General features: G+C 46.9%; 1 protein-coding gene across 1 annotated transcript in view; it reads left to right on the top strand.

Moving 5' to 3' along the window:
- PGM2 (phosphoglucomutase 2) overlaps positions 1-12,064 on the top strand; it is a 936,504-nt gene that overhangs the window by 172,545 nt on the left and 751,895 nt on the right. The window contains exons 5-6 of the mRNA XM_069631820.1: positions 7,759-7,842; positions 8,149-8,342. Of these exons, the coding sequence (XP_069487921.1) occupies positions 7,759-7,842; positions 8,149-8,342 (278 nt within the window). The remainder of the gene's footprint in view (positions 1-7,758; positions 7,843-8,148; positions 8,343-12,064) is intronic.

The raw sequence follows: 12,064 nt of genomic DNA, 5'->3' as shown, positions 1-12,064 counted from the left end.
TGGGTCGGAAAGGGCAAGGTTGCTTCTCTCCTTGCCATCCCTTCGGTTCTCAACACCTTTCTCCTCCTCTTTAATTGCCACCCTTGGATAACTGTCTCGTCGTGCGGTCTTTCTTGCTCGTAGTGTTCTCTCACGCTCCACTTTTATTCCTCTAGGGAAGTGAAAGGGCTGTCAGGTATGTGTGGTTCTGGTCAATTCCCTGACTCTGCCTGACCCTTGTGCTGGGACATGTCAGGTAAACGGCTCTAGTCTTAGTCCGTTGTCTTTCATGGTGTAAGAATGTGTTTGTGTCGGAAAAGGGTTGGGCTGCGGGAATGTGTCTGAGTAGTATACGTGGTAGGCTGGGGAAAAGGTGTTATAAGAAGGGGGGATACTGCGTCTCACCCATCGGTGTCACGCTTCCACTCCCAGAGGACCCCTCATCCAGGTGATCCTCCCTCACTGGTCCACACCCAGGAACTGGATCCAATAGCCATGGCCGTGTCCTGGCCACCTGGATGACAGATCCCTGGCGATAGTCAGGGAGACACCCTCAGGTTTCTCACATCCTGCAGGTTCCCCAGTAGAGGATGACTCCTACTTTTTTCTCTCAGCACCTATGATTCAGTGTCCTTCTTTGATTCAGAAAAGGAGACGCTTAGGCCCCAGGACTTGGAGAGCTCAAGTATAAATGTGCTCAAAGTGAGGCTAACTGAATGTATCAAGACAAACTGGGGAAGCTTTCCAGCTGGAAAACATCCGAATGGACACTGAACTGGCCAGAGTAAGAGGGGCCCGGGGCTCCATTGGGTGTGTTGGGATTAGTTCGGGCTCTACCTCTTTTCATCCCTAAAGATCTATGGAGTGTCTATTATGAGAAGAAAAATTACATCATTGAATGGTTAACTGGTTTGAGCTTGCATGTGAGGTGCAAGAAGTTGAAAAATCTGACAAGATTTCTTGGGTACTCATTAGGCGCAGCCAAAGTGGTTGCAGTGAAATCCTGTTGTTGCCAATACTTGAGAGAAAAGAATTTAGCACCTTAAACCGGACATTCTCAGTTTGGTAATCTATCTAAATGACTCCCTTAAGAATTTCAGTGCTGGGTCGAAGGCCATAAAGTGACCACTTAGTCATGCTTGCACACATCTTTGTCTCTTGTTCCCCTGAGCAAAAGCGGCATCAAGCTGATTGCAAAGAGACAGATTCAAAAGAGTTGGCTGTAGCTGTAGAAATATGAGTCCTAAGGGTGCTTTTTATGTCAGGAGGGAAAGAAGCAAAACGAGCAGGGTGGGTCTACTGATAAAAATGGATCTCATCAGGTCCACAAAAAGAATAAGGTGGGTAAACCACATGCCATTTCCATTGCTTAGTGTGAGGCATAATCAGTTAGTGTACTTTTTTCTGATGCTTGTTAATCTGCTTAGAATCACATGCTGTGCATATGGTCCGACATCCAGTGGTAACCGCAGTATTGCATCTTGTCTTTTGGGGACTGAAAAGGGGCGTTGGGATAGGCGTGTCTGTAACACTTTCCCTATCGTGACGTGTAGTGTACCCAAAATCCCTCATGCGCTGAGGTCCCCCAGTTTCCACCCAGATAACTGGTCGCCCTTTAGCGGAGCTTTTACATGAGAGACATTGTTTATCCTAAACCGACCTGTCGGTTATTCCCCCTTAAGTCATTTCGACGGCAAGAACAACTTCGACGAAGACTGCGGGGTACTTGTCTACGGCAGTGGATTTCGGCACCTAAGATCCAGCGGCTGAAGCATCCACGTGGCTGGGCCTTCTGGCCGGCCTGTACAGTAGGGAGAGTGGGGTCGTGGTGGCCATATTCCCATTATGTCTTTCCTCTTTCCCCCTCTAGGTCTGGTCATCTTTCCCTTTTGCTATAGAAAGGACTCCTTTTAGGTTCAGCCCTAAGTGTAGGGTCAGATACTCTTGGAAGGACGAACACAGGACGTGCAACTCCTGTCTCCCCTTAGATCACAATGAGAAGCGGTGTGCAGCTTGTAAGCTTCTTAGGCCTAAGACCCTTAAGGAGCGCTGTACAAAGCGGTGGGCCGCGTATGGTATGTCGCAGGCGGAACCCTCTTCCCCCACCGCCACACCCGCTGAAAGTGACAGGGGCACCTCCGATGACCAAACATCCGTTGTGGATGTGATGGACCTCGAGGCGGAAACTTCTAGGTCCGCCAAGCCCGTCCCTGACCCTTCAAGGCCTGACTTCTGGTCTTGCTTCAGGGACAACCCCTGGAGACTGGGGCGTACAAGCGCATTACACTAAACACACACCCTCTACACCTATTTCAATGGGTACGTTTAAAAAGGTGAAGGTGTCAGCAGGGGCGTCAAATTTTGGCAGATTCCTCTGATCGTTCAGATCAACAGCCTTCCCCGCATCCGCAGCAGCGTTTTGCGACTGGGCATTCCAAGACAAACAAGGGCGCTACCCCTAGATCAGGGTTACACGTCGAGGTGCGGAAATTCGACGGTCCCGAAAGGCCCAGTAGGCCCAAGAATTATGACTAGGCCTCAAGGCGAAACACTGACCGCTAGGCCCTCTAACGCTGCAGTAGGTGGTAAGTCTACCGATAGGCCTTCGGACCCATTAACTCACGCCGATTCAGCAGTAATAGAGCATATTATCGCAAGAATTACTTCGGCGGTTGGGCTTATTCCCGTTCCGTCGAAAAACATGGGGCAGGCCGCGGACAAATCTTTAGATACGCTATGGTGCCCCGATTCTCGCGATACCTATTAGGACAGTCAAGAGCCTCTTTCCAACACCCTGAGAGACAATTTCCGATGCCAAAGGTCAGAAGACGACGCTTTTCCACCCATAGGCCCTTCTGCTCCCTCTAAATGGACAAGGGAGAAATTTGAAGGGTCTATGGTCCGTCTTGAAAAAATTATCAATTTTTCAGAACATCCTTCCCCGAAAAGATCTTGTGGAGAACCTAAGCTTCAATCTGCTTCACATTGCCAAGAAGATCAGCCCTCTGTCCCCGTCCATCATGAAGACATCGTCCAGATGGATACTTATCAGGAAATTTACAGTAAAGAAGAAGAACCTTCCTTCCTGCAGGGCTACAGTGAGGACCAGGCGGATGCCACAGACAATTGGGAAGAAAGCCAGCAAGTGGGGACGGACCCATGGACGCTCCCCCCCACAGGGTCAGGACACTGATGTATTGTGCCTGGATTGCCCTCCGTCCACCCCGGTTCGCCAGGCATCGCCTGTAGACGACCAAATGGCCTTCAATACCATGTTAAGGAAGGCAGCTGCGCATTTTCAAATCACTACTCAAGAGGCTGTGTCTGAACAGGGTTTTGTAGAAGATATTCTTAAGGAGAAACCACCCTCTAGCCAGGCTATTCCCCTCCTTAATTCTGTTAAAAGAAGGTTGGCTCCCTCCCTGGTGTTACCAGCTCAAACCCGGGCAGTGAACCCTAGAGTAGAAAAGTTATTTTGGCCAGCTCCTTCGGACCCTCAATACATTAAAGGACATGCCACCCCTGATTCCCTGGTAGTGACTACCACCCAGAAACGGGCAAGGGTACCCTTTGCTACGGGGAGGCGCCCCAGAGAATCAAAGAGGTTATATGCCCTAGGTAAACGGGTTACCTCGGCTACCGCATATACTACGCGCATAGCGAATAACACTACGCTGCTGGCGCGTTATGCTGACGCTCAATGGAACCTAGTACAGGAAGGTCTCCAAGAGGTCCCAGAGCCCATCAGGTCCAACTTTCTCACTATTGTGGCCGAAGGCAGGCAAGTGAACCAGAATGTAAAAAAAACACTCTGGACATAGCTGAAACAGCAGGCAGGTCTCTGGCCCAGGGGACCTTACTTAAAAGGCACGCTTGGCTTCGTACCTCAGGGTTTAAGCCTGAGACACAGACCTCACATCAATAAACCAATTGAAGAAACTAACCTCTTCGGAAAGGTGGTCGACGAGGCCCTAGAAACAGCCAAAAAAGAGCATGAGACTCATATGTCCCTGCAACAAATTACTCAAAGACCTTCCCCCCCCAGAGAGGAAGTAATTCTCGGCGGTCCTTTCGAGGGCAGTCCTGTGCAAGTCAGAACAACTATAGCACGGGAAACTTTAATGCTGGACAAACATCAGGAAGCCTTGCATACTACCCACCAGGGGGTCAGCGATGTGGCAAAGCCAGAGGTAGAGGCCCCAATCCTAGAGGAGCCGCAGCCTCTGGTCAGAAATGACCATCAGATCCAGGTCCCCTCCCATGGGGATAACTTCAGACCAGTGGGTCATAAAGATGGTCGCCCATGGGTACTGCGTGGAATTCGCCCGACCTACACAATTCAGACCACCGCACTCACGGCGCCTTTCACCGGACCATCTGGAGATCCTGAAGCAAGAATAGAAGCGCTGCTGGGAAAGGACGCCATAGAAGCCGTCCCTATTCTTCAGGTAAACAAGGGTATTTATTCAGTGTACTTCTCTGTACCCAAAAAGGACCTCACCATGCGCCCTATTCTAGACCTGCGCCCAGCGAACAAGTTCATAAAACCTCAAATGGTTTGCATGGTAATGCTACAGGGGGTGATCCCACTGTTGAAACAGGGGGATTACATGGCACCATTGGACATGAAAGATGCATACTTTCATATTTCATGTTGCCAGCGCACAGGAAATATCTGAGGTTCATGATAGAGGACAGGCATTACCAATTGAAGGTACTCCCCTTCGTTATCGCCTCGGCGCTAAGGGTGTTTATGAAGGTCCTGGCAGTAGCTGCAGCACACCTGCGCAGGTTATCCGTCCCGGTTTACCCTTACCTCGACAACTGGCTCATAACAGGGGACGCGTACGACACATGTTTTTTAAACACCCAAAAGACTGTAGACCTTCTGTTCGGTCTGGGTTCTCTATCAACGAGAAAAAATCCAGTCTAGTCCACAGTCCAATAAAACAATTTCTGGGAGCTCTAATCCGGATGAATGACGGCCTCGTCTTCCTCTCCAACGAGAGGGTTCAGAACATGCTTTTTCAGATCCCTCAATATGTAGCCAGTCGGGAGGTGACAGTACGCAAAGCCATGCGTTTGCTAGGAATGATGGCGTTGTGCATATACTTGGTTCCCCACGCGCGGCTGCGCATGCGTCCCATGCAAGAGTGTCTAAACAGCCAGTGGTGTCAGGCCAGCGGACAATGGGAAGATCTGGTAGTTGTCTCGCCAGCCCTTGTTCAGTAGTAGCGTCCAACCATATGAATTTACTGGAGCTATAAGCGGTGTTCAAGGCCTTGAAGGCCTTGCAGATGCAACTAGAAGAGAAGACCGTGCTGATTCTAACGGACAGCACTACAGCCATGTATTACCTGAACAAACAGGGGGGCACTCACTCTCCAGGGCTATCCAAGCTGTCCCAAAACATTTGGATATGGGCTTTCAAACAAAAGAAAAGTTGTTTCTGTTGTCCCAACATGTTCCAGGGGAACTCAATCTTCTGGCAGACTTGCTCAGCAGAGATTTTCCTATGCCCGTAGAATACGAATGGCGTCTGCACGACGACATTGTGTCCAACGTCTTCGCAGAATGGGGCTTCACAGAAATCGACCTGTTCGAAACTCAGGAGAACGCCCAATGCCAAGACTATACCTCCAGGTACCCCCAGAACCGCTCCAAGGGGAACGGTCTCTGGATAACATGGTCAGGGAGATGTGTTTATGCTTCCCCCCCCCCCGACTGCCCTTCTCAACAAGATAGTGCACAAGATGCAGCAGGAACCAGTGTCCATGATACTGGTGGCCCTCATGTGGGCCCGCCAACCCTGGTTTGCGCATCTAATGGAAATGTCCCTCTCCCCACCAGTAAAACTCCCTGTCTCAGGACAGGGGAGAGACCCTACAGCCATGCCCACAAACTCGTAACTTAGCAGCTTGGCTCCTGAGGTTATAGAGTTTGGACACCTACAGCTCCCTCAGAGGTGCATGGACATACTCAGGGAAGCTAGAAAACCTAATGCACGTTATTGCTATGCCAGCAAATGGAAACATTTTGTCATTTGGTGTAATTCCAAGGGCGTCAATCCCATCGATTGCTTACCCACACACATTGTGCTGTACCTAATCCATCTGTTGGACACTGGGTTGGTCTTCAATTCCCTAAAGGTTCATCTGGCTGCTCTTTCAGCCTACACCACATCACAACAAACAGTGTTGTGGTGGCAGATACCGGTGATTAAGGCTTTTATGGAAGGTGTTAAGAGGATTTATCCTCCCATTTTTCACCCAGCCCCTGGATGGGATCTAATGTGGTTTTAACCAGGCTCATGGGATCTCCCTTTGAGCCAATGCTTAAAGCAAGTCTAAAAAACCTGACTTATAAAACGGCCTTCCCAGTGGCGATCACTTCTATTAGAAGGGTTAGCGAACTACAGGCACTGTCTTTTTCTAGACCCCTTTGTTACAGTCCACAGGGATAAGGTAGTTCTGCGCACTCATCCTAGATTTGCACCTAAATTCATCTTGAAGTTCAATGTGAACCAATCGATTGAACTACCTACCTTTTTCCAGAATCCCACTAGCATGGCCGAAGGAAGCCTACACACACTAGATGTGCGCAGGGCAGTCATGTTGTACCTGGAAAGAACTAAACCACCGAGGAAAACAAACCAATTTTTCATTTCACTGGCGGCTGGTAGAGAAGGGGATCCGGTCTCTAAATCAGCTATCTCAAGGTGGATTGTTAAATGCATCACACTATGTTACACTCTTGCCAAGAGAGAACAGCCCTTCAAGCCTAGAGCACATTCTACTCGTGGCACTGGGGCATCCATAGCATTCATTGCAAATGTTCCCCTAGAGTCCATTTGCAAAGTGGCAACCTGGAGTTCTGTACACACCTTTACAAAACACTATTGCCTAGACACTCATTCTAGGTCTGATTCTCAGGTGGGACAAGCAATACTAAGACATCTTTTCTCTACTGTTCCTTCTCACAACCCACCTCCAACTCCAGGTACTGCTCGCTAGTCTATGCACAGCATGTGATTCTAAGCAGAACAACAAGCATCAGAAGACATGCATTACTTACTGTAATAGCATTTCTGATGATTGTATCTGCTTAGATTCACATGCGCACTCCCTACCTCCCCGCTCGGGGTGGAAGGAACATAGACGTCTTACTACTTTCTCTCTTTATGTACTCACTCACTTTCTCATGGCAGAAAAAATACAATCTGAGGGACCTCAGCACGTGAGGGATTTTGAGTACACTACATGTCACAATAGGGATAGTGTTACAGACACGCCTATGCCGACGTCCCCTTTCGGTTCCCGAAAGACAAGATGCAATACTCTGTGGTTACCACTGGATGTCCGACCATATGCACAGCATCACAATCATCAGAAATGCTATCACGGTAAGTAATGCATGTAATATATACAGTCTAGTTGGTATTATTGAACTGTTATGTGTGTCATCGTACCCTTACGGCCCACCACCCCATCTCCTAAATTGTAAGCCTTACTGCTCTTCCTTGGTTGAATTTGGCTAGACCGAAGTGGCCTCTCAGAACTCCCTCTGCCCCCTCATGGGGGGTTCTGAAAATCCATCTTAACACAGGGTTTCCAGGCCAAGAGGTGTGCAATCTACAAATACACAATGCGGGAGAAAATATTATTGGTAAATAATGTATTTTTTAATTGTCTGGCTGTGCTGCAAAGCAAATTAGCTTTAAAGTCATAGCATTTAAAAAAAGAAGTGGCCCCTTAAAATTAATTTTTGATTTGCTTACAGCCCTACACAGTACCCCATCTGAATCTTTGTGCTGGAATCATGGTAACTGCGTCTCATAATCCAAAGCAGGACAACGGATACAAGGTATTAATACTGCAGTGTCAGTTATGTTTATTTGGCTTTCAGAATGTCTGATTTTCTTTTTTTTTTTTTTAATTGTTTTTATCCAACGCTGTATTTTTTACATGTTAAGCATTGAGCATTGCTTTTGTGCTTGTCTAAATGTGTTTCTAAGTTTATGTATAATGTAGTAAGGTTAATTACAATTGATATCAATTACCTTAGCTATAATATCTGTATTTACAATGTATACATTTAGATGGGTTTACTTTGATTAGCACTCTTAAACTCGTAAGTGTTTTTTTGTTTGTTTTTTGTTAACTCCCACAGGTTTATTGGGATAATGGAGCTCAAATAATTGCTCCTCATGATAAAGGAATTGCTCAATCCATCGAAGAAAATCTAGAGCCTTGGCCGACGGCGTGGGATGATACCATAATAGACAGCAGTCCGCTTCTTCAGGATCCCTATGCCAATATCAATAAGGATTATATGGAGGATATACAGAAATACTGCCTTCACAGGTAAGCTGGTAGCTGTTGTGTTTTTCAATCTGCTGCCATTTGGTTTCTTATTTTTATCCAGACTGAGCAAATCTGCAGCAGTCTCGTTAATAATCTGATTGTATGTAGCATCATAGAAACTTAGTAAGGGAGGAAAACCTACTTAAATACAAATGCTGAAGCTAACATGTCAAAATGTCTGGTTGGTAATCTCCCTGGATACCATTCCATAAACTTTTTCTTCTAACCATCTTTCAGACCTAGCACATCTTCATCCGCTCATGTGACTGTTCTCTTTGCCAGAGTGGATGACATTAACCAAAACAGACAGTCAAGCTGCCTCAAATTGATTTACAATGACTAACAAGGGTCTAAAATGGATGTCTTGCTTTGCAGCACCCCTGGGGATACATTACTCTTTTTTTAATTGGGCATCATTGACTGCAATTTAGGTGAGGCCTCAGGGGAGGCATCACAACCTTCATGCGCTGATTCAAATCCGCCCAGGCAGGATTATAACACTGTTACTGTAAGTAGTCCTTCTACAAATCATTTTAATTCTTCTGTAATTGGGGAATTCTTTGGCCAGGCTCCAAAAGACTTCTGGTGTCCATGGAATATGTACCATAAATAAGTGGGGCTGCTGCGCCCCTTATCCCTCTAGTCCTGCGGGCATCTGTCTGAGAGGAGCATGGAGGTTTGTAGAATCTCTCCCCCATTGTATACCGCACCTTGTCGCTGACTGTGTGTAAGAGGCAGGTCTGTCAGATAATTGAGGGTCCCTCTGAATCCTTCTGGTGCTTAGTCCAGACTGCACTAGTGCGGATGTTCCCAGAGCCTGGGGCTGTACAGCAATAGGGTGCTGCACAGCTCCTGGCGCCTGTGCTCCCTGTTACCCCTGTCGAAGTTCTGCTTTTGCTACAGCACTCATACTAGTAAAGCAGTCTACTATGTCTTCTGCAATCGCAATCTTAGTGTACTAACAATCTTGCTCCGTCTATGTCTTTGTATCGACTATTTGGAGGGCATGCGAGCTGAGGTTTCCCTGCCGCTACCCTGGCCCTCAAAAATGTTATCAGTTCTTGCAGTCTTGCCATTAAAGACCATCAGCACTTCTTTTTCTTAGGAGTTGTTGCGTCTAGCCTTCGTCTCTTTTAACCAGGTTGTAAATGTCCCCCATTGTTTGGAGTTTATTTTGCCCTTTTTGTGCTGGTCTTAGCACACCTAACTTGTTTAGGTTAAACGTCTCTTCTATGGGGCATTGAGTGCACTTATAGAGTCGCATCAAATAATGGCAAGAGTCTAAGAAGTCACAAGTAGTACTGTTAAATTGGTCAACTTGAAATGTGCGGTACAGCCGTTTGGAGGGGCCTCCGCCTGGGCTGCGTGAGAGGTCAGAAATGAGAACCGGACACGTCATGTTGTCATGTTTTCACAAAAGATAGTTATTAAAAGAAAAAGGGCTTGGTTGGGAAAGTACCTCTCTGACCCTATGCTAAAGAGGAGTTTCCTTGCCTATAAACTCAAAACTAAGCATCTGTTTGTGTCAGGATGTCAATAACTGAAAAAGTGTCCTTGTGTCCAAAACGTCCTATCCCGACCCTCCCACTATAAACGATGTGTAAGGAAAAATATCTTCAACTGGCCAAAAAGTGTTCACAACCAAAATAAGTATAATTCCAACAAAAATGTTCTCCAAGGTGGAAGCCTTTGGTTCCAGAGAGTGGATGCCTTCCTCTGGATTCTCAATTGTAAGAAGCATAGTCTTTTTTGTAAACAGTTCCTTGTTATCTTATTTGGACAAACAAGATTACTGTTTAGGCAACCTAGTCTTGAACAGTCTTTCTTCAATGCAACTTTCTCTGTGGTCTGGATAGCAATGTCTTTCTTTAATATCAAACTTTCCAGGTTCAATAAACACCAATCTTTCCCTTACTCTTTCTTGGGGCTTGCAAATTGCGTGGTTTACTCCCCTACCAGGTTCCTTTATGCAGTGCCAATTGCCTGGTGTATTCTCCTGCCAGGTCTTTTATATCTATATCAATTGCTTGCTGTGTTGCTTGTCAGGATTTCTCATTTATATTTAATTTGCCTGGTATCTTTGGTTTAATCAGATTTCTCATATGCTTCGTTCACCTGGTGTCTGTGGTTTACCAGGGCTTTTCATATGCTTCATTCGCCTGGTGTCTTTCTTTGGTTTACCAGGGCTTTTCATATGCTTCATTCGCCTGGTGTCTTCAGTTTACCAGGATTTCTCATTATACTTCACTTGCCTGGAATCTTGCTTTACCTGGACTTTCTAATATGATTTTCGGTCATAAATATTGCAGGTATGGCCCTCGGGTTTCTATATATACTTGTGGTAAGGTTTCTTTACGTTTGGTGCCACAATGGCAATTGAGATATTCACAGTACATTTGGGTTTGCCTTTCTTCCTTTAAGTATTCAAATAAGCCTCTCGTCTTCACAGTTACAATGTTCACATTGCTATTGGTGCGGTCACCAGACTGCTCTGGGGTCGCCACTGGCTACGGGCAGACTCACCGGTTTTCTACACAGTCTCTGGTCGGGTTCTTGTTTCTGCGGCGGCGTGCTGCTGTCACCCGCTTTCCAATCTGGACGTTCTTCTGGCCTCCCTTGTGGCTCCGCCATTGTACGTCTGCTTCCCTTCACGATTGAAATTGAGAATGCTAACTTCTCAACTCGCCAAGCTCATAGGACCTTGCTAGCTGCTCGCAGTGTCTCTGACTCAGCGTCCCACCTGTGGTGACCTCTTCTTCTCTGCCACACTGGTATCCGCCCCCAGGGGTCAGGATAAGGTAGTGGCTGCGTTCCCCATGCCACATGGGAGGTTGTTACCGCCAGGGTAATCGGTGATGACTCCACTGGATTCATCACAGCTGACTGCCCTTTGCCCATAGACCGTTCCACCTTTATCAACACGCACCTCTAAACCACTTGCCCGTGTACCATGGATTCTTTGACTCCACTCCTTTGCGGTCTGAGAAGGGAGGGGTATTTACCAAAGACACTGCAGTGGTCCTTAAAGGGCTATGGGGCACTTAACCAGCAATGATTTGTCTTTCCCTATTCATATTCTGTGCTTTACTACCTCACCAGATCCAGTTTTTCCCTTTTTACTGGTTCCATTACGAAAAAAGAAACAAAACACTAACAGATGGGCCTCTTCCGAGCGACTTACAAATAAAGCAGAATCTGAACACATTCAGACCAAACCAGAGGAATTGTAGGGGGCAGAGGGAGATAGTGTGGGTGTGTGTGTGTGTGTGTGTGTGTGTGTGTGTACACATGCTGTGACAAATCAAGGGAATTTGTCCCTTTTCCGCAAAGGGGAGCCCCTTCCTGTGAGGCTAGGTAGGTGGGCCAGCTCTGCAATACCCTCCCTAGGGGTAGAGGCAAGTGGGCCCTTACCGGTAGAGACTCCCCCCCCCCCCCCCCCCCCCCCTCCACCCGCTTTGGAGACAATGACTTTCGTTCCTATGAGGTACTCCTAAGAGATAATCACCTATATGAGGTGTTCCACCTTCACAGAAACTCCTAGCAACTGGGGCACAGAAACACGGAATAAGTGCCATAATCTTACAGATTGAGAACATGTCCCTTTAAATTCTAGTATCCCATACACCGGGATGAAAAGGTTAAATAATGGAGACTTAATTTACAGAAACAAGCGAGGCAGAGTGTTAGGTAAGATTTTCATTGAAATGATAAATCTTCCTGAC

Source organism: Ambystoma mexicanum, chromosome 6q (assembly GCF_040938575.1).
Source record: "Ambystoma mexicanum isolate Mex_15411 chromosome 6q, UKY_AmexF1_1, whole genome shotgun sequence".
NCBI classification, from domain to species: domain Eukaryota; kingdom Metazoa; phylum Chordata; class Amphibia; order Caudata; family Ambystomatidae; genus Ambystoma; species Ambystoma mexicanum.
This window is presented reverse-complemented; position numbering and strand designations above follow the sequence as displayed.